At 40.1% G+C, this 22419-nt stretch overlaps 1 protein-coding gene across 2 annotated transcripts in view; it reads left to right on the top strand.

Annotated features, from left to right (window-relative positions):
* SEL1L3 (SEL1L family member 3) overlaps positions 1 to 20166 on the top strand; it is a 117228-nt gene extending 97062 nt beyond the window's left edge. For both annotated transcript variants that reach the window (XM_027836698.1, XM_027836699.1), the window contains 7 exons: positions 3212 to 3302; positions 3417 to 3501; positions 4411 to 4520; positions 9154 to 9281; positions 10808 to 10910; positions 11014 to 11086; positions 19828 to 20166. In XM_027836698.1, coding sequence (XP_027692499.1) covers positions 3212 to 3302; positions 3417 to 3501; positions 4411 to 4520; positions 9154 to 9281; positions 10808 to 10910; positions 11014 to 11086; positions 19828 to 19955 — 718 coding nt within the window. In that variant the 3' untranslated portion in view covers positions 19956 to 20166. The remainder of the gene's footprint in view (positions 1 to 3211; positions 3303 to 3416; positions 3502 to 4410; positions 4521 to 9153; positions 9282 to 10807; positions 10911 to 11013; positions 11087 to 19827) is intronic.
* The last annotated feature ends 2253 nt before the right edge of the window (positions 20167 to 22419 follow it).

Below are 22419 nucleotides of genomic sequence, written 5' to 3'. Positions count from 1 at the left end.
ATTATCAAGGAAAACTGCCCTGATATTCTAGAACCAGAGGGTAAAATAGAAATTGAAAGAATCCACCAATCATCTCATAAAAGAGAGCTCAAAATGAAAACTCCCAGGAATATTATAGCCGAACTCCAAACCTCCCAGATCAAGGAGAAAATACTGCAAGCAGTCAAAAAGAAACAATTCAAATATCATAGAGCCACAGTCAGAATAACATAAGATTTAGCAGCTTCTACATTAAAGGATTAGAGGGCTTAGAATATACTATCCTGAGGGCAAAAGTGCTAGGACTACAATCAAGAATCACCTACTTAGCAAACTGAGAATAATCCTTCAGGAGGAAAAAAAGGAAATTAAATGAAGTGGAAGACTTTCAAGCATTCCTGATGAAAAGATCAGAGCTAAATACAAAATTTAACTATCAAATACAAGATGCAAAAGAAGCATAAAACGGTAAACAGGAAAGAGAAATCATAAGGGATTCAATGAGGTTAAACTGTTTATATTCCTATATGGGAAAATTATATTTATGACTCCTAAAAACTTTCTCATTATTAGGGTAGTTAGAAGGAGTATGCAGAGACAAAAAGCAGAGTTGTGAGTTGAATGTGATGATAAAATTGAGGGATGAGAAAGATGAATACACTGGAAGAAGGGAAAAGAGAGAGGCAGAATGGGATAAATTATCTGACATAAAAGAGGCTTGAAAGAGATTTTACAGTGGAGGGGGAAATGGGAGAAGCAGGAGGGGAACACACGAACCTTACTCTCATCAGAATTTGGAGGGAATAATATACACACTTAGTTGGGTGCAGAAATCTATCTTACCATACAGGAAAGTAAGAAAGGAAGAGCGTAAGATAAGGGGTGAGGGGAGCTGATAGAAAGGAGGGCAGTTTGGGGCAGGTAAAAGTCAGAAGTAAAATGCTTTTGAGACTGGACAAGGTAAAAAGAGAGAGAGTAGGATAAACAGGGGGAAAATAGGATGGAGAGAAATAAATAGTTGGTAATCATTACTGTGAAAAAAAGTTTTACAGTGACTTTCTCTGATAAAGACTTCATTTCTCAAACATGTAGAAACCTGAGTCAAATTTATAGAAATAAGAGCCATTCCTCAATTGATAAATGGTCAAAGAATATGAACAGGCAGTTTTCAGACAAAGTAATCAAAGCTATCTATAGTCATATAAAAAATGCTCTAAATTATGATTAATGAGAGAAATGCACATTAAAACAACTCTGAGCTACTACCTCACACCTGTCAGATTGGTTAATATGACAGGAAAAAGAAAATGGCAAATGTTGGAAGGGGTGTGGGAAAGTTAAAATGTGCTATTGGTGAAGCTGTATACTTATTCAACCATTTTGGAGAGCAGTTTGGAATTATGCCCAAAGGGCTATAAAACCATGCATACCCTTTAACCAAGCAATACCACTACTAGGTCTGTATCCCAAAAAGATAAAAAACAAAAAGGAAAAGGACCTATGTGTACAAAAATATTTATGGCAGTTCTTTTAGTGGTGGCAAAGAATAAGAAATTGAGGGGATGTCCATTAATTGGGGAATGGCTGAACAAGTTTGTTGTATATGATTGTAATGGAATACTATTATGCTTTAAGAAATGATAAGCAGGATGCTCTCAGAAAAACATGGAAAGACTTACATGAACTGATGCAAAGTGAAATGAGCAGAACCAGGAAAACATCATACACAGTAATAACAATATTGTATGATGATATGTTATGAATAACTTAGCTATTCTCAGTAATGTGATGATTTAAGACAGTTCTGTAGGATTTATGATGAAAGGTGCTGTCCATCTCCAGAGAAAGAACTAGTAGACTCTGAATGCAGATCAGAAATACTTTTCCTTACTTTATTTTTCTTGTTGTTGTTTTTTTGTCTGTGTTTTTTTTCATAGAGTGACTTACATGGAAATGTGTTTTGCATGACTACATTTGTATAACCTATGTCAAATTGATTGCCTTCTCAATGGTGGGGGAAGGGGAAGGAGGGAGAGAATTTGGAATTCAAAATTTGAAAAAAAAATGTTAAAATTATTTTTACGTGTAATTGGGAAAATAAAATATTAAATAAGATTAAAAAATAATAAATGAAATCCATTTATATAGAGCTTTGCAGTCACAAAGTGATTTACATGCCTCTAATTTGATCCTTACAACCACCCTGTGAAATAGAGTGTGCTAATGTTTTAGCCCCATTCACAGATGAGGCTACTGAGGCTCAGAGCAATGAGATAACCCAGAACTTGCCCAGGGTTATGCATGGAGCAAGTAGCAGAGCAGAGACTTAAACATAGATCTTCTGACTGTGAGTCCAGGGCTCTCTCTACTACTTCTGCACCCCACGCATAGTTTCAAGAGCTTAGAATCTTTCATACTTAGCACTCCAATTTAATATAAAGTATAGAAACGGTTGTTCCATGGCTAGATTCCACTTTCAAATCATATCATAGTTTGGCAAATCAATCAATCAAGCATTTATTAAGCACCCACTGTGTGCCGGGCAACTGTCCTAGAAGTGGGGCAATTTCAAGTTGTCCTGATCTATATCTTGCCACTGAACCCAGATGGAGGAGAAAGTGAGGCTGGTGACTTTGCACAGTCCTCCCCCATTTAAATCCAATTCACTTGCAAGTCATGACATCACCTTCCCTGATTTCATAGTCCTCCTCAAGAACGAAGGACAAAGAACAACTGCCCTAGGTAGTAGGGATACACATACAAAGAATGAAAGCAATCCCTCTCCTCAATTTGCTGACATCCTAATGCCAAACTCCTAACATCTTGAATATTAAGCTTTCACTGAGGCTGTTCTAAATCATGAGCCCTGTGGACTCTCTTACAAAATAGAAGGCTCCAAACAAACACTGGGCGTTTTTAGAATGGAACAGCACAAGCAATGATGTCCAGAACATAGCCTGTGTTTAGACATAATATTTATCCAATAGAGGGCGCCGTTGTACCAGCTAGTTCACAAAACCCTTATCTGTGAACTCGGCCTTTTAAGATGAAAAAGAAATAAATCAATTTATGCAGTATTTTTATCTACAGTATTCATTTAAAAAAAAACTCGTGATTTTATGTTTTTTTTAAAACTGCTTATTCTGTGCCCTCTTATATTTGAGTATAAAATTCTCTCAGAATATTTGTAAGAGCCACTGCATGGAATTTATTATTAATTGTCTATTTTTAGGCATGAAGCACTGCTGTATTCTGTCTTAGCAGCAGAAACTGGGATTGAAGTGTCACAAACAAATTTAGCCCATATCTGTGAGGAGAGACCAGTAAGTAAATGTTTTCTGCATCTACTCTTAATTTAAAGTGAAAGGGAATAAATTGTCTCACGAAACTTCATTGATTGATGGATTGACTCCTCCCTTCACCCTCTTCCCCACTAGGAACTGGCCAGAAGATACTTGGGCGTTAACTGTGTTTGGAGATATTATAATTTCTCTGTTTTCCAAATCGATGCCCCTGCATTTGGTATGTATAGAAAGACTGCTGCTGAGCTGGGCCATTAACAACCATGAGAACATTGGTAACAAGGAAAAACATAACTGTTTTATGTGAAGTAAGAGCTTTTAAAATAAATGAAGAAAGAGAAAGAACTCTATGATGAAAATCATGGTTAAAAGTCAGATTCCCCAGACTTTCACAGGTCTCTCCTTATCTGCTGCCTTCTCAGACTCACCATTTTGGTGGAAAAAAAAGATAGAATAAAAAATTTTTAAACTTACTTGGGGGCAGCTAGGTGGTAAAGTGGATAGAGCACTGGCCCTGGAATCAGGAGGACCTGAAATCAAATCCAGCCTCAGATGCTTGACACTTACTAGCTGTGTGACCCTGGGCAAGTTACTTAACCCCATTGCCTAGCCAAAAAAAAAAAATTATTTGGAGGATAACTTTTAAACATGGGTTTGCTATAGGAAAGAAAAGCTTATCTGAGCCAGGAAAGAAAAGCTTATCTGAGCCAGTAAAGAAAATTTCTAGTTGAGAAGTCAAACTTAAGCAGCAAGATTTTGGGTATTAAGCAACAAATCGAGTCAATGAGCATTTATTAAATGCCTACTATGTGCTAGGGATATTGCTAAGTTTCGGCACCAAAGAGAAATCTTGCCATGGCAGGGCTTTGAGCCTGAACTCTAAGAAACCCATGGGCCCATTCAGGATAGCTATATTAATTATAAACAGTTTGGGAAATGATTTTGACTCCTTAACTAGGCACAGGAAAGCTTCCCCCCTTCTAATTCAATTCAATTCAACAAATATAACTTCAAGTGCCTCCTGAGGAAGCACAAAGGCCTTGTCCTCAGGAGCCAGAAGGTCAGAGGAAGAGCGAGATGTGAAGGCCTCAGTAGCTACTATTAAAGTGAATCTCTTCTTGTCCCAAAGCTTATTTGAAGATGGGAGACCTCTACTACTATGGCCACCAGAATCAGTCGAAAGATCTTGAGTTGTCTATGCAGATGTATGCCCAGGCTGCTCTGGATGGAGACTCACAGGTAAATAAACACTTGACTGTGTCCCATGCCCTGTTTCTGAAATCATGTTGTAGCTGCTACCTCCAGACAGCAGCACCCTTGCATAAAGGCTCCTCTGGCCATCACCAGTGACAGGGCAGTCCTTGCGGAACCATTTTATAGTTTATTTCAAAGTGCTATCTGGTGTGTGTGTGTGTGTGTGTGTGTGTGTGTGTGTGTGTGTGTGTGCACGTGTGCGCATGTGTGAAATATGCAGAATGACTGGGACCATGGTGCCATTTTGTGGTCAAATGTACAGTATAACCAGCCCATCCTTTCAATCTCATTCATTCATTCATTCTTCATACATTTCCAGTGCCATTTTTGTACAGAACTGTGTGCAATGCCTGGGGGGGAGATTCAAAGCTTAGCTAAAACATGGTCTCTGCCCCTATGGAGCTTACAATATGACACAAAGGGATAATGTGACACAAAGATAACCTTCATACACAATATTCTATGTGTGAGAGGTTAAACACAAGTGCTCTGGGAGGCCTGAGGGTGGAGGAAGGTTCTTTTTGACTAGTTCAGCAGTTACTAAAATGTTTATTTAATTTACTTTCTAATGGAAAACATTTTGACCTTGGTCACTTGTTCTGTGGCATCTCTATATTTAGTGCTGTCCCTAGTGTCAGTTTGTAAGAGTACATTTATATAAACACAAGGCTGGAACTGAACCTGAGATCAAGTGAAGCCTTGCAGACCTACCTAGTTTGAAACTCAAAAATAAGGGGAAAGTGGACCATCGAACCCATCCGCCCTTGTCTCATTGTGCCTTGATTTGGCACTGTTTGCTCATCTCTGCTAGCTCAATCATGCTATAGATAGAGGGCACCTGCTCCCCTCTATGGAGGGGAGTGTCTGTCATTCTCTCTATGCTGGCTTTCTCTCCCTCCAGCTGCCTCTAGCCCTGGCTGGTAAAAGGCAAGAACATAGAATGAGCCTTCATCCTCCATCCCATTTCTATTTATAACCCCAGCTCTCCCTTAGTGACTCAAGCTTCAAATCTTGTTGATGGGTCCCAGGAAAATGAGTAGAACATGAGAATAATTGATAGTGATAGCTAGACCCTTATAATAGCACTTTAAGGTTTGCAAAGCACTTTACACATATGTCATTTGATCCTCAACAACTCTGTGAAGTGTTGCCATTCCCACCTTACAAATGAGGAGACTGAGTCTGAGAGAGGTTGCCCAGGGTCAGAATGCCAGTCAGTTTCTGAGGCAGGATTCAAACTCAGAACTTTCTGATTCTAAGTATAGCACTGTGTCTGTGGTGCCTCCTGAGTGTATATCAATCTGTTTTTCCTAGGGGGTAGCAATAGACTGAACTGTATATAACCTTTTGTATTAATGACCATTTTTGATGAAGATGGGATCTAGACCCCAAAAAGGAAAAAACCTGGACTTTCCCACAAGGCCAAATCTCTGGCCTAATCCCATCAACTGGCCTTTCATTGTGATTACACCCAATCTCCCAATTCTATTATCCTTAACCTAGCCTAGCCCTGCGTTGTCTTACCTCCCTAAGGCCCCTGGCCACTTCCCACCCTTAATCCTATCTAGGCTCCATTCTCTCTTGGCCACAAGGTCCAGGTCCCTGGAGTTCTATTACCTCATAGACAGTATTTGGCCACTCCTAGATCCCTCCCGTAGTCTTTCTGTACATAAGGTCCATCTGGTCTCCATTAAGATGCTTAGATTCTTACAATCTAGCCAATAGCTCATTGACATTCAGACTCCTTAAGAGTCTGCCCAGTATGACTGATATTCTAATAAACCTTGTCTTTGGCTGAAAGTCTCTCTCCGGAGTTCTAGCCTCACGTCACTACTTGCTTGTAATATGACTTTTCTATAGACATACAGACATAGACATCAAAAATTCTATATATCCAAGACAGAACTCATTCTTTCCCCCAAACCCATAATCTAATTAAAACAGAGAGACATTCCTTAGTGTTTATTGAACTGAATTGAAATCTACACAAAGAAAACTAACAATCTAAGGTGGCATATACTTATATAGTGGGATGGACTTGTGATCTATCACATCAGTATGGGGATGCCATCCATTAGTGCAGCTCCCAGCTCATACTGTGCAACTCTTGTCCTTGAGCAGATCTTCAAGGATGAATTAGAAATACTGTAGGAGCTCTGAGGAGCTACTCATTGTTGGGGGTTAGGCTGGTTGGGAAAAGCCTCAGGGAGGAATTAGGATTTGAGTTGGAGTTTGAAGGAAGAGTAAAATTTATATTAGCAAATAGGGGAGTAGAGAGAAGGAATCCCACCCAGGCTGGGAGGATGGATAAGGTTCTAGGACAGGATTTGGCCTGAAGGAAGGATTTGTGTAGGTGAGCCATGGAAGATAAAGTTGTAGATGTGGGAAGGTTGTAGAGGGCCTTGAATATTGGGCAGAAGGATTTTAATTCATTCCTATCTGCAGATAGGAGGCAAGGCTGTTTTTGTATTTTGTTCAAAGGAGTTTTTAAAGAAGATTGTGACAGGATGAGAGAATATGAAGACTGGAAGACCATTGTCATTCATGCAATCAACATTAAGTGCCTACAATGCTCCAAGCCCAGTGCTAATTGTTGAGACTACAAAGAAGGGCAAAAGACTGTCCCAGCTTTCTAGAAACTCACTGTGTAGTGGAGAAGACAATTTCCAAACTTCTATGAACAAATAAGCTATATACAGGATAAATTAGAAATAATCAACTGAGGGAAGGCACTAGAATTAAGAGGAATAACTTACTTTGCCCTGAACAGCTACATGATAGCAGTGAATACCTTTGGTGAACGTAGTCTTATTTTGTGAATTGTTGGAAATTAATAATAAAACTTACCAAATTAAGAGGAATAACTTAATAAAAGGAAAATTTCCAGTGCTGTAGAGATTGAGCTTTCTCTAGGGAAGATTTGTGGAAGGATGTGGAGCATAATTGTCCACAATGAGGTTTGGATTGCTTGCGATGCAAAGAGTTGGAGAACATACACATACTGATGAGGTCTTACTCCACTGAAATATTGAAAAAATGAGCACTTGGACCTAAGGAATAGGCTGTGTGGCAGTGGGATGAGCTCTGGATTTGGAGTCAGTGGCCTTGGCTTTAGATCCTGCCTCTATCAGTTACCACCAATGTGACCCTGGGCAAGTTGTTTAACCTCTCTGGGCCCCAGTTCCCCCCCTGTAAAATGAAGAAGTGGGATAGGTTGGCCTCTAAAAACCTTCCAGGACTGAGTCTATGATCCTATGAGAGAAGAGAGAGCAGTGGTGAAGAGCCCTCTAATTAGCAACAATTTTATTTAACTTAGTCTAACTTTTACTTTAAAATGAGTTCATTAGCAGCTTATCACCAAGGTTTTCCTTCTCACCCATATACAGGGATCAGCACAGAAAGCTGGGTTCTTTCCTTCACTCTTTGTACAAACATTGTGCCCTCCTAGATGTGAACAACAAATAAATAAATTCTCCCAGCCCCTTTCCCAGGTCTAGTGAAAAATCACTTACCTGGAGCTGGTAGCCTTGGTCGGGGGCCTCTGGAAAAGCACATGTCCTTCCACTGCCATAAAAATAATTTAGGCAAATGTTTAAGTGGGAGCGGCAGCTATACAGCTGGAAGAAAATGTGGTAAGGCATTCTACTGCCCCGTGCTTAGGTGCCTTCCCTTTCAGGGCTATGTGACCAAGTTTGCAAGTGGCGTTAGCCTTGGTCTGCTCAAACCCCTGAAGGGAATCTATCTAAAGATTTATAATTGGGGAAGGACAGTGTTTGCCAGTAAGTGTTTAACCACAGGCTTTCTGTAAATATGTATGCACAACACACCTTTAAGTTTAATCTGCATTAATTTACATTATTAACTTTTCCCAACATTTTCTTAAGCCTAGACAATCAACAAAATGATAAATAATCACTGACTTGAGGCATTTACCTATTTCTGAAGTGTGAATGCTCACACTGAAGATTTAACAATCAGTTTACCAGCCCATACAAGCTGGCTCCAGAATATAGCTGGTTAGAACCATTCCCAGACTTCCTGAAAACAGGTAGCAGAGCAGAGACTTTTCTAGAGAAAGGCCCTAAAGGAGTAATTTTCCCATGGTGATTAGTGAAAAGCTAAGCACAGCTATCCTATGCCTTAAAACTATGCCCAGTATTAGAATATGACTCCACCAAAATGTGAAAATACAGAGTTTTATTTCCAACCTGCTGATGGGGCCTTCAAGAATAAGCAGTAAATAATGAGCACAAGCCTTTACTCTGGTCCTTTACCTCTTTTTCTGCTATGAAGGCAAAATTTCCAGCTAGTTCTGTTTTCAGAAAGTGAAGGAAAAGGACAAATCCTCCGCTTGACTAGTTTCTGAGCAGATGGAGCTCAGCATCCCTATGAAAGCCTACTGGTTCTTTTGCAAATAAATTTCTCAGATGCATATATTTAGGGAAACAACTCATCAATGAAGATGACAAAACCATCTGGCACTAGGACTGAAAAAAATATGGAGGTTGTAAAAGTTTACATTCTGATGAGGGGTGTGGGTATGTGATTTGTCTGTTTGGAATGGATGAATTTTGTTTGTGGTTTGTTTATTTTTTTTTTGCTTGTTTTGATTTTTTAGGGATTTTTTAACCTGGCCCTTCTAATTGAAGAGGGAGCTACTATCCCATACCACATTTTGGAATACCTGGAGATTGATCAAACACTCCATTCTAATAACATCTCAATCCTTCAGGAACTCTATGAAAGGTGAGCTCATAACTTCACTTGATGACAATCTGGCATTTTTTTTTGTATTCGAGCTAAAGGGGAAGTATTTGCTTCTGGGTAAAAGTCCACTTTCCATCTCACTCTAGCCAGGCACCCTGACTCCCTATTAGCACATCTAACAAGGAAGAATGAAAAGGGCTCAAGATCCATTGCTTACTAGTGAATTTACAAATTTCCCTGCCCAGCCAACATCAGCTGATTGATTACTATTTGCCTTAGGCCCAAGGTTTAAGGTTCTGGGTTGCTGATATAAAGTGGAACTGCTAGATAAATCTTTCTTTTGAGAATGCCTATGGGAAGCTGTAAAAAGAACAATCATCAGATAAGTTTTCTTGGAGTGAAGGTTTTATGTAGCTAGGCATGTAAATAAACAGTAATAATAATGGTGATGGTGATTCCAGCAGCTAGTATTTATATAGGACTTTAAGGTTTACATGTGGTTCATACGTATTATCTCCTTTGATCCTCACAACAGCTCTGTGAAGTAGGTGTTGTTGTTGAGGTTTACCCTTTGAAAGCAAGGGTTGTCTTCACTTTTCCTAGTCAAGTCTAAGCACTGTCCCTGGTGCTTAGCATACAGCAAATGATTCAAAAGCATTTTATTCATCCCTTGATCCATTCTTCCCTATTCCCAGGCAGATGCTCTGTCCATTAAGTTCCCCAGCTAACTTTCTAGGGAAGATAAGGTTGAGGCAGTAGATAGGGAAGAAATGAAATTATATGGTGACCTTCAGCAAGTCTCTGAACATTAGCAGATTCATTTGTGAAATGATGTTGTTTTGTGAAATCCAGGCTTCTCCTAGCCCCAACACTCTGTGATGTTAGGCCATGTTTTCTGAAAGGTGCCAAAGCTCTTTCAGGTGGCAGCTTTGGGAAGGGGCATAACAAATGGTAGCAAAGTAATCATTTAGATGATGTTTTTCAGTTTATGGTCCTTTGGAGAAAGTGGGGTGGGTGGACCTGGAGAGGTGGACCTGGAGTTAGCAATCCCTGACTTGAAATCCTGCCACAGATCCTTATTTGCTACAAAATGGGGCTAATAAAACCTTGCTTTATGGAGCTGTGGTGAACATCAATAATGAGCTCATCATGGCAGCTAGGTGGTGAGGTGATTAGAGCTCCGGCAAAGTGTTTTGCCCTGGAGGTGTGATCTGGGCCTCTAGCTTTCCTCCCAAATGCTTTAAGAGGTAGAGACTGGCCAGCCTTATCAGAATTCTGCCCAAGCAGCCTCTACATTGCAGCAAGACTCATAATGATTTATCTTATAGTTACCCAAAAGGATCCTTGAGTCCTTGAGAGTTCACCTTGAGTGCCTAAAACAAAACAAAACTGAAGAGAAAGCCAGGGTGCCGTTCTACTCTGCTTTGAAACCTGTCTTTCCATCCTTCAATTGTTCTTGCTCTCAAGAACTATGCAGCTTTGTAGACTATTTTGAAAATGTCAGTAATCAGTATTACTACCAAATTAAGTCAAATAATCAGGGTGATTTGTGGTTTTTATTGTAGGTGCTGGAGCCATAGTAATGAAGATTCGCTCAGTCCTTGTTCATTAGCTTTGTTTTATTTTTATTTTCGGATTGTCTGTAATGGAATTTTTCATTCCACCCCGGTAGGTATTATGTCCCTGGGCCTCCCCCCACCCACACCTCTCTTTACAGTCTTACCCTTTCTGGCTGTCATTCATCTAATACCCACTTCTGAATATTTGGCAGATCTACTTTCTGGGAACCTTTCTGGTATCCATATTGATCGCATTGGCAGTCCAGTATTTTCAATCAGTCTCAGGTAATGATTTATGTAAATCAAACCCATTACAGAAAAAGAAAAAAAAGGGGAGTGTGTATGTGGGGGGGGTGTGGGTGTGGGTATGGTTGTATGTGTGTTTCCTTCCTCTGTTAGGTCTTACTTTCCTGCCTCCATTTTCCTTTTTATTTAGTTTATTTCATCTACCTAGAATACCCCCTGATTCTCACTCACTACAACACTTCTCGTCTTTCCCTTCAAGGCTCACCTCACATACAACCTCTTCTTCATTACCACAGTAAATATTTGTTTCATTGCAGTGAATTGAGTACCTTTCCTAATCACCCCCAGCTTGTCATGATGCCCCTTTCTTGGCATTTCTCTAGGATTTAGTTTGTGTTTCTCATATGACATTTACCAGATACCATATTGTATTGTGGATAATTCATACATACATCTTAACTTGTCTTCTAGATCTGGGGTTCATGAACTTTTAAAAAATATATTTTGATGATAATATTTCTATATAATTTGGGGTTTTTTTTATAATTCTATGTATCTTATGCATTTAAGAACATTATTCTGAGAAAGGGTCCATAGGCTTCACTAGACTGTCAAAGGGGCTGATGACTCACACAAAAAGTTTAAGAACCGTCATTCTAGATTATAAATTTCTTGAGAGCAGGAATAGAGACTTAAACAACTTTGTATCCCTCATTATACCCAGGACAGTATCTTGCATATGGCAAGTGTTCAATAAATATTTGTTGAAAAGATGGATGGATAGGGGCAGCTAGGTGGCGCAGTGAGTAGAGCACTGGCCCTGAAGTCAGGAGGACCTGAGTTCAAATCCGGCCTCACACCAAACACTTCACACTCACTAGCTGTGTGACCCTGGGCAAGTCACTTAACCCCAATTGCCTAAAAACAAACAAACGAAAAAAAAGAAAGAAAGAAAAGATGGATGGATGGATACAAGTTGATACGTGCTATACATGGATGTATGAATTTGAAATCATCCTCAGAAGGCATTTATTCAGCATGTATCTGAGCCAGGGGAAAATGCTTTGTACTCTAAAGACCAAAATAAACAGACATATAGGCCCTCTTTTTAGATTGTAGTCTAAAACAGATTCCATCAACCTGACCAGACATAAAAAGACGTAAAGACTCACAAACATCCATGCAGACATTAGCAAACAACAAGACGAAGAAGGGATGTGCTCTATAAACATTAGTGTGGGGATTATTTGTGTAGCAGAAAATGAAAAGTGAACAGAATAAACCTGATGTCACGAGGTGGTGAGAAAGGAGTCAGTGGTGAGGAGGGCAGATGGAATCATCATTTTGCTTCCAGTCCCTTAAGGAAGTTAATGAGGGATCATCCAAACCCTCTCCCAGGTCTGATGCCTTTTCGTCAGTTGGCTTATAAATCTAGCTCATGCAAATTCAGTTCCATCACTAAATTTGTTACCAGGTATAGCACATTCATTTTGCATCTTGTCAGTATTTTCCATTTCAAATTATCGTTGTCATTTTTACTCTGTAGAAATATTGTTATGATTATTATAAATGCAATTCAGTTAGAGGAGCTGAAAATTGTCTTTATGATTTTATACCAGCTGGTACCCATGAAAATTCATGGGCTAGTAGAATTGTTTTTTATGAAAAGTTGTTTCTGCTACTTTTCTTCATATCTTCATCCATACTCCCAATAAATCCTCATCTCACTCTTTCCTCCTTCACTTTATCATTTCTTTTCCTTTTTCTTCCTTTTCCTCAGCTTTCCACATTGCAGGGAATATTCTGTACCACCCACATATTTACACATTTCCCCCTCTAACTTTTTGCTCTCTCCCAACTCTGTCTCTTTCTCTTCCTCTTCAATGGCATCTACAATCTCTTCTCAACCATGAACACTTTAAAGAGTTAAAATACATAAAAATGTCTTTAGTGTTTGGCAAGATTTCAGCTTAGGCTCAAACTTAGAAAGAATCCTGGATTTGGAATCCAGATACCTATGTCCAGATACCAGAGTCCCAGCTCTGCTCCTTTATTTCCTCTGTGACCCTGGGTAATTAACTTCTCTCAGGGCCCCAATTTCCTCATCTGTAAAATAAGAAGTTGGACTAGATGATCCCTTGAGGTCCTCTTCTGCCTTATATCTATTATCTTAATAATTAGCCACAATTATGGGATTGGCAACTGAATTGGGGACCACTTTATATATTAAGGCATGAGAGGAGGAAGGAAGAAACTGAGCTTTGGGTGAATCCATATCAAAGGCAAAAGGACTTAACAAAGGTACTATGCTGACTCATGGTGTCCCTCTCTGATAGGGGTCAAGCAGTGTAAGGTAATAAGGAAAGAAGTATGAAAGATGATTAAGAGGCTGAGCATTCTTCAGTACCAGAATAGTAGCAGAAGATGTGATGATGAGTTTTTGACACTTAGCAAGGTATTACCAAAAACAAACAAATGAACAAAACCCTCAAAACACAGCTATTTGGAAATCCAGGAACCATATGGAAGAAATAGCCCTGTGAATGGCACATTGTTCTAAGTTAAGGGACTTTGTTATTTGAGGACTTGCATTTCAGTCTGTGTAGTCATCTTTTTTAAAAAATATAATAATTCATTTTTGTACTTTTACACTGAGGTGTCCATCCATTTTGCGTTAGGCTCCAATCACCCATAGAGAATTATGTTCTATTTAGTATCGGTTGAAACCTTGTATAAAATTGGCCATCACTTTATTGGTTGGTGTTTGCAAGGCTAACTCTGAAGAGGTTATTTATTTCTTCCAAGGGTACTTTGCTTGCAATTTGGCATAGGCTGCCACCAAGTGAACAGTAAACCTGGATTCTAACTTTCGAGTCCCAATGCCCAAGCTTCTCATGGAACTAATTCACTGAGGAGGAGAGTATCATTCTTTCCCACTGAAGGCAGTTTTTCTATGATAATAGACATCTTCATTAAAATAGCTAAACCCAAAGATTAACTCATATTAGCATAAACTATTTAAATAATATTAGTAATAATCTATATGCAAGATTTTCAGAAATATAACTAGGAACAATTAGGTACCTTACTCACTAATGTTTTAAACTCACTGATCCATCTTGAAAGGCACATAAAATTAAGCCACCTGATCCTCTACAACTAACTAGATGAAAAAAACTGGATTAGCTAAACATTTTTCTATTTTTTTTTTTCAAGCTGTTGCACTTCTGATGGGAGGGAGCTGGCCTTTCATAGACCTAATCTTAGAAAGGGGACCAGATGAGAAGGTGTTAAACTGAGTGATACCAGGGTATGAATTAGTCTCATGAGTGTGGCAGAATGGAGGCCACAGCTAGGCTTACTTCCAGCTAACCTTTTAAAATCAGTTCACTGGGACCAAAAGGCAGACCCAAAGAAGAGCCCAGCTCCTAATCACATGAGGAGAATGTTGAGATACAGGGGCACCCCAAAATGCTGAGATGCAAGGTGTTCATGTGGCGGGTTCATCTTGAAAGAATCCATTTAGGCTGTCTCCAAATCAAGTAAAGGCATTTATTCCAGTTAACACACCAAGCAGACTCTTCCTTAAGGGAGGTTGCTGCCCCTTAAGGGAGACTGCAGCTTAAGGGAGACCCCAGACCTCCTTAATGGAGACAGCAGCTCCTTAAGACAGACAGTTCCCTCCAAAGGAGGCAACCCCCCCAGGGAAGCAGCCCCCCAAGGGAGGCAGCCTCCTAAGGGAGATGCCCACTAGCCAGGAGAAGTTAGGGGCCCCTGTTAGTTTCGATATTTCATTTACCAGCCTACTTGAATCTCATTATCTCCTAAAGTGACTTTAAGTGGTACTGAAAATAATGGGCTTCTCTCATGGACCAGTCTATTTGAATCTCATCATCTTCCTCACTCAAGAAGTGGGCACCCAAATTCATCTGGGAAAAAGGGCAAGGGTCATGCATTCCTCATCAGAGAAGCCTCAGGAATGGAAGAATGGGAAGCTATAATGGAATGGAAATAGGAAGCCACATGGAGCTACAGACACAGGCAGCCCCCAAAAGGAAAGGAGCCAAGATCCTAGGAATGAGGCTGCTTGGACTGATTGGTCAAGACGTGTTGAGAAAGAAACTTGTGTTGCCGAAACTGCTCTGGACTCTAGACCCCAGGGCAAGTCGTCTTGCTTCTTTCTCCCCTTGAACTTCTTTGTTAGGGATTGAAACCTTTTCCTCTGGGCAGGAGGAAAATCTGTTTATCTTTTTTTCTTTGTTTTAAATGTTTATTTTGCTTCTATATATTGTGTTGATCACCAACATTTTTCAAGTGGGAAATACAGTTGTAAGGTGGCAGCTGAGGTGTAATCATCTCCAGATATAGTTCTAACTAGCTGTTTTTTCAAGGACAGTCTCTGGCTGGGATCTCAGAATGAACAAGAAGATACAGAGAATTAAAACAACTTATTGATTCACTGTGTTTTAGTACATTTGTCACTTTTCCAGTGAGATTTCCATTATGTATTCAAAGTAGGCTCTTAGGAGGCCTCTCTTCAGGAACTAAGAGAAGCCTAGAGGGTGAATCCATTTTTAAAAGAGGGTTAAGAGAGAGTTATTTGATCAACTTCTGGCCAGGTGTCACTATCAGCTGGCATCCCAATGAGGTGACTTCCAGAGACTGTTCCTAAGTATTGATCAATTGGCTTTCCATTCACAAAGGCTTCTCTCTAGTCCTAAATTGTGTTTACCTCAGAATCATATGGCATCCCTGAGAAGAGCTCTCAAAACCCAATGTAAGTCCTATGAAAATGAAGTCTTATTGGGCATACCAGGCAAAGTAATTTCTACCACTCACAGTAACAGTAATAACAGAAAGTTACATACAAGTTATAAAATTTTATATAACTTTCAAGTCTTTTTTTTATCTGAGCCTTAGTGCAATCCCATAGGGTAGCTATTGTTACAGTTATTATTATTCCCATTTTACAGATAGAGAAATTAAAGTATCAGAAATGAGTTATGAATCCATTTCATCCTGTCTCCAACTCTGAAACTGTATTCACTGTACTATTCTGCCTTATGCTCAGTAGAGCGCTGAACCATCTCAGGGGTTCTTAGCCTGGCATCCACATCTGTGGATAGATTTTATGGGGTCCCCACACTTGGATAGCGAAGGTGGGAGGGGGTGGAATACATCTATAATATAATTAGTTGTCTTTTTAATCCTATATGTTTTGTTTTATGCATTTAAAATAACCTGAGGAGTTAATATACTTCATCAGATTGCCTGAGGGGTCTATGGTACAAAAACCACTGCTCCAGAACCTAAACAGATGACTTTGTTTTCCCAACCCTCCTCCCCCCAGCTCTCCTCAAGTACACTGCAGCTACTTTGAGGTACACATTAGACTCTGAGCTCCATAAGAGCAGAGACTGTCTTTTACCAGAGGTAGCACAATTCCTGACCCATAAGGGGTGCTTAATAAATATTTATTGGATTCAATTAATTGGATTATTCAGTTGAATTAAAGCACTTGGTATCTCATTTGATCCTCACACAGTCCTGGGAGGTAAGTGCTATTATTATCCCCATTTTACAGTTAAGAAAACTGAGGCAAACAGATGTTAAATGACTTGCCCAGGGCCACACAGCTGATAGGTGTGTCTGGTCCAGTCAAGCTGACCTGTTAATTATTGCCCATACATGACATTCAATAATCCTCTGCCTTGGCATCAATGACCTTCTAGGTCTGTGATACAGTCTCTCACCAATTCCCTCTTGCAGAATCTCTGACTTCTTTCAAAGCAAAGTTCAGGTGCCAACTCCTACATAAATACTTTCCCAACTGGGTCCCACTTCTTCCCTCCCACCTCACTTATTAAAAAGCAGTCCCCGAATCAGATGTCTGATAAAGTTACATGTATTCATTCATTCACTGAACAAAAAATACAGTAAGCACCTACTCTGTGAACATAATATTCTAAGCAATTGAGTAATAAGGGAGATAAATAACACAGGGTTCTAACAAGACTACGAGGTCCTTGAGAATAGATCCCATGCCTCTTATCTCTCTTTAATGCCCTAGATTGCCTGGTGCTATGTTTTAAACCAGGCTTTCAAAACCTTTGGCCCTCAGGCCGCTTACAGCCAGTGGGCTGCTTGTGGCCCACCAAAGGATTTCAGGCAGCCCGCAAAAAATGTAGAGGAGGGGGCAGCTAGGTAGCACAGTGGATAGAGCACCGGCTCTGGATTCAGGAGGACCTAAGTTCAAATCCAGCCTTCATCACATAATTACTTACTAGCTGTGTGACTCTAGGCAAGTCACTTAACCCCATTGCCTAGCCAAAAAAAATTAAAAAATAAAAAATTTTAAAAAACGTAGAGGAAAACATCTTCTACAATTTTCGCCAGCCACCCAAAATCTTTTGGGAGGCCCACAGTTTGTAAATTGTGCAGGCCTGTTTTAAACATAGCATTAACTCAATAAGTACTTCTTGAATTTAAATAAATAATATACAAATAAATAAACAAATAAGACTGGTTTCCTGACCTTAGAAAGCAGGGGTATAGGAACTAGATTCATGATTTCATTGGTAAAGGAAACCCCTAGTATGGAAATTCCCTCTACCAATGCATGGTCTCAGCAACTGATAAGCTTGGAGGATTACCTAAAACAAGGAAAGGTTGAGTTGAGCCAGGGTCACACAACCGTTATGGGTCAGAAGTAGGACTTGACCTCTTGCTGTCCTGACTCCAAGGCCAGTTTTCCTTCCACTATGCCACAATACTTCTCACTACCCACATTGAGCTATAATCAAATAGTGAAGATAAGATGGACAGAGCTAAATATAATGCAAGTAATATGTGACTGAGAAGAATAAAATGCCATGAAATCAGATGTGGGAAAAAATCATTTCTAGCTCTGGAATTCTGAACATCTGCATGGGAACTCAGAACATCATCCTTTGAAGTAATTCATCAGGACTAATGATGATGATCCAGAACATTGATGATACATACTCTTTCCCCCCCCCCCCAAGCCTGCTTCTTTTCATCCCCTACCAGATGCTTGGGGAAAGTGGGCTCCTTTTACTATTACAACAAACATTTATTAAGCACCGACTGTGTGCAGAACGTGCTGTGAAGTGCTGTGGATTCAAAGACAAAAAAAGGACAGTCCCTCCCCTCCAGGAGCTCAGGTTATGTGTGGGAGTGAGGGTGAGGGTGGGTGGTGCATAACTTGGAGGAAGGGAAGGCATAGTTAGAGACCACAGCAATTGATACCGTAACTGGGGAGGCAGCTATACTGAAGAACCTGAGAGAAATGATGCTGGTTTCTGTATACCAAAGCTCTTCTCCATCACAGCAAATAATCGAAAGGTGAAGCTGTAATTCCTAAAGCACAGTGGTGTTTTTAAAAGCAGACACATATTAGAAATGAAAGCTGGCCTAACTTATAAAAATGATATGGGACTAAAATCTCTTTGAGAAGAATTATAATCAGCCCCAGAAGGCAGAAGGATCTTGGTAATCACAGCATGAAGTGTGGCAGATTCTCTCATCAGCCCTGCCAGGCAGCATTAGAGACCCAGCATGGTGTCCTAGAAAGAAGACTGGACTCAAGCCAAGAAGAAGTGTGATTGGAGTTCCCAACTTGACGTTTATTAGCTGTGTGACCTTAAGCAAGTTGTCTAGACTCCTCATTGAGCCTCAGTTTCTTTGTCTATAAAATGGGGCTGATACAAAGGTTCATATTGCCTACTTCACAAAGATCTTGTGAGGATTCAATCAAATCACGTGCATAAAGAGCCTTGCCATAAAAGACTATATAAAAGTGAGTCCCAGGTCTGCAAATCATACTCTTGAGCAGGCTTTCTTTCACCATAGAGCATCTTTATAGATTAGGAACTCCTAGGCCAATGTTTCTGTGGTTTCGTGGGAAAGCCCTGCCCTATGCAGTTCCATGAGGAAGAAAGTTCTTTCCTAGTTTTGTGCTCTGAACAGACGAGATGAGATTTCCTTACCAGACACCGTTAGCTCTAAGCAAAAGTGTTCAGTAGGCAAGTTTGTATTGTAAGTATTTCTGCCTCTATTCCCTCACCTGGTTCTTGGGGCCCCTTGCCTCATACCATGTGCCCACACCATCCCCACAGGGCCTGCTTCTTACCTTATGATGTAATACCCTACTAAAGCGTTAACTCTATTATCCCTTCCAAGGGTTTTTGAACTTGAAGAAGGCTTTTGAAGACCCCAAGGGAATTTACCCACATGCTTCTGGCTAAAGAATAGCATTCCATAGGATCATTTTTTTTTTCATCTAGTGCTGAAAGGGATTCCAGCCTTTTTTTTAATTATAGCTAAATAACCTTCCAGAGAAGTGAGGTAACTCACCCTAGGAATTCAAATCTAGGTCTTCAGACTCCAAATCCAGCCCTGTCCCTTTTGTACATGTCATCCTCTTTCCAGTCAAGAGGACAGCTTCAGGAGGAACAAACACGGCATATGAGGGAGGAGAAAGGCACCTCCCAGCTCAGCCAGCAGAGCTCTGGTGATCAATAAGGCGACTGGCCTCACAGCCAGAGGATTCTGCGCCATCTCGGAGATGAAGGGTCAAAGGTGTTGTGTGGTTTGTCCAAAGCTCCACAGAAAGAGATTAGAACTGGGACCCATCACCTAGCCTAGTGTCCTTTTGCTTCTACTAAACCTGTGTATTTTTTTCTATTTGTTGTTTCAGATACTCAGCATTTTTTTTTCCATGTATGTGTATTTGTGTTTGTCTGTGTGTATCTTTACAGCCAATGGTCCTCCCGCATCTGTTTCACAGCTCTCTTCAGAAATTGCCCCTTCCATTGCAAATCCAGCTGTTGGCTCCTTGGAACAAGAAGAGGCCATTCCTGCAAATAATTTAGAGCAGCGAGGGTGAATTGCTGACTCTCCATATTTCCCCAGATGAGAGATGGAGCCTTTGGACCATGGGTATTTGACAGAAGACATTAGGAATGCTGCAGCCAGGGAATTATAATGCTAAAACCTTCAACATGTTTTGACTACTAGAAGTTAATAGTGCACTTGAGTAAATATCTATATCTATATGATACTTATATTTATGCAAATAAATATAAACATATATTAAATATAGACATGTGGATATGGATATTTAAGTTATAAGGAAGTGTCCAGAGTAGATACTGCTTTTTCCAGGGTATCAAGCAAATACAGTGGAACCCTCTTCCTATACTAATGTTAGGGACAGGGTTGATGCCCTGTAATGGTCTACAGGATTACGGCCCATTGGACTCCCACGATGGTGTTGCTATATTTCAGGGGACATCATTTACCTGTGCTATATCTAAATCCACTTAAAGCAAGCTACGTTCTAATGGGACTTCCATCAATGTTGTTCAGTCCTTCTGAAATTTTCCTTTATTGAAAAAATAGGCAAATGTGAACATTAAACAGGGTTTGTAATGTTTTGGTTCATAGCACTCGTGACAAGAAGAGTCCTTTTCACAGCCAGGCTGCTTCTGGAAGCACAAACCAAATTCCTCTTTGTCCTGCCATGCCTACAGGAAACAAAAGGCGCTTAATTAGAGTTAAGTCAGAGTCAGTGTGAAATACGGTAAAGGAAATGTCATTGTAAATTGGTTTACATTTTTCTCCTTAAATTTTTCTAGGATCATAGTGCTTAAAATGCTTTAATGATATTGCCAGATATGGTTTCTTCACAATTGTAAACCTTCAGATGCCATTTAGAAAATGATTAGTATTTAAAAGTAGTCTTTGCCACGAATTACCCATTAGAATAGAAGTAGGCCAATGGAATATGCAGAAAACAATCCTTTAGCTCCTAGTCCCCCTGTGCCTGGTTCTTGGGGTTTTGAGAGAAGTATGCCATGGGGTGTGTGTGTGTGTGTGTGTGTGTGTGTGCTAGAATAATTAAATCAGTAATGCAATATTGTGGGTCCATCTACTCTTCTTTGCACTACTTTATTTACAGTAGTAAATAAAATTATTTTTATATTGTTTACCACCTGTGAAGTGACTGGGTTTTTTTTTTCCTTTTTCACATGTATACTTTTTTTTAATCACTCAAAGTTCTAAAGTCCATGAATTTTTGTAAAAGCAGAGGCAAGGAGAAGATTTATCAGACAGATTTTTTTTCTGGTGACATATTAACTTTTGAGATTAAAAAGTGGACAGGTGGTTCCCCTATTTAAATGACCAGTCACCTCTGGTTCCAGTCCTGGGGTCTTTGTCTCTCTCCTCAAAGTTTCTTGAAGCTAGGGCCAGATGTCCCCTATTACAGTTAGCTTCTCCTGACCGGTCCCTTTTAAACTCCTTTCTGCACTGCCCCTGACTATAGCTAGGCCGCTTCTCAGTTACTACTGTTGTCCCTTTACCTGAACACCTGTGAATGTCCAGGTAGCTAGTGTTGGGTCTCCAGAAGTTGGTTCAGTACCAGGCTGGATTCTGGTCCAAGAGGAGGGACTGACTCATCTCTTCCTCAGATAGTTTTTGAGGAAGGGCAGAGTGGTTTCTAGAGCCAAGCCAAGGGTTTTAATTCATTCCAGGATAGGCCCTGATAAGGCCTGATAAAAAAAAAAAAATAAGGCCCTGATCCCTGGGCTCAAAGCTGAGTACAACAGGTAAGAGGGCCAGGCAGCCCAGTCTTTTCCAACATACTCTACTCTAGGGATTCAGTGAATCTGTGAACACGGAGAGGGAAAAAAGTGTATCTTTGTTTTTGTTATTTGGCTTCCTTTTTTTAACCCTATGTATTTTATTTTATGCATTTGAAAACTTTGTTCTGAGAAGGGATATACAGGCTTTGTCAGAGTGACAAAGAGGTCTGAGGTTAAGAATTCCTGCTCTGTTCAGGTACTAGACTTAGAGACAGAAATTCCTGAGTTTGAATCCTTCTTCAGACTTATTAGCTGCAAGACCCTAGGCAAGTCATTTACCCTCTCTTAGGCTTAGTTTCCGTATTTGTAAAATGGGAATAATAGTAGCATCTACTTCACAAGGTTGTTCTGGGATAACATGTAAAGTACTTAGCAAACCATAAAGTGCTATATCAATTCCAGCTACTATGATTGTTGCCTTCTCCCTCTTCCCTCATAAGATCATGGTTTTAGAGACCACTTAGTCCAGGGGTATGGAAGCTTTGGCCTTGAGGCCACATGTGACCTTTTGGGTCCTCAAGTGTGGCCCTTTGACTGAATCCAAGCTTCATGGGACAAATCCCCTGGATAAAAGGATTTGTTTTGTAAAACTTGGACTCAGTCAAAAGGCCACACCCAAGGACCCAAAAGGTCACGTGTGGCCAGGTTCTCCACCCTTGATTAGTTCAACTACCTCACTTAACAGATATAGAAACTACAGCAGTC

This window comes from Vombatus ursinus, unplaced genomic scaffold, assembly GCF_900497805.2.
Source record: "Vombatus ursinus unplaced genomic scaffold, bare-nosed wombat genome assembly UNPS02014818.1, whole genome shotgun sequence".
Taxonomy (NCBI): domain Eukaryota; kingdom Metazoa; phylum Chordata; class Mammalia; order Diprotodontia; family Vombatidae; genus Vombatus; species Vombatus ursinus.
Note: the sequence above shows the minus strand (reverse complement) of the source record. Positions and strands in the feature narration are given on the sequence as shown.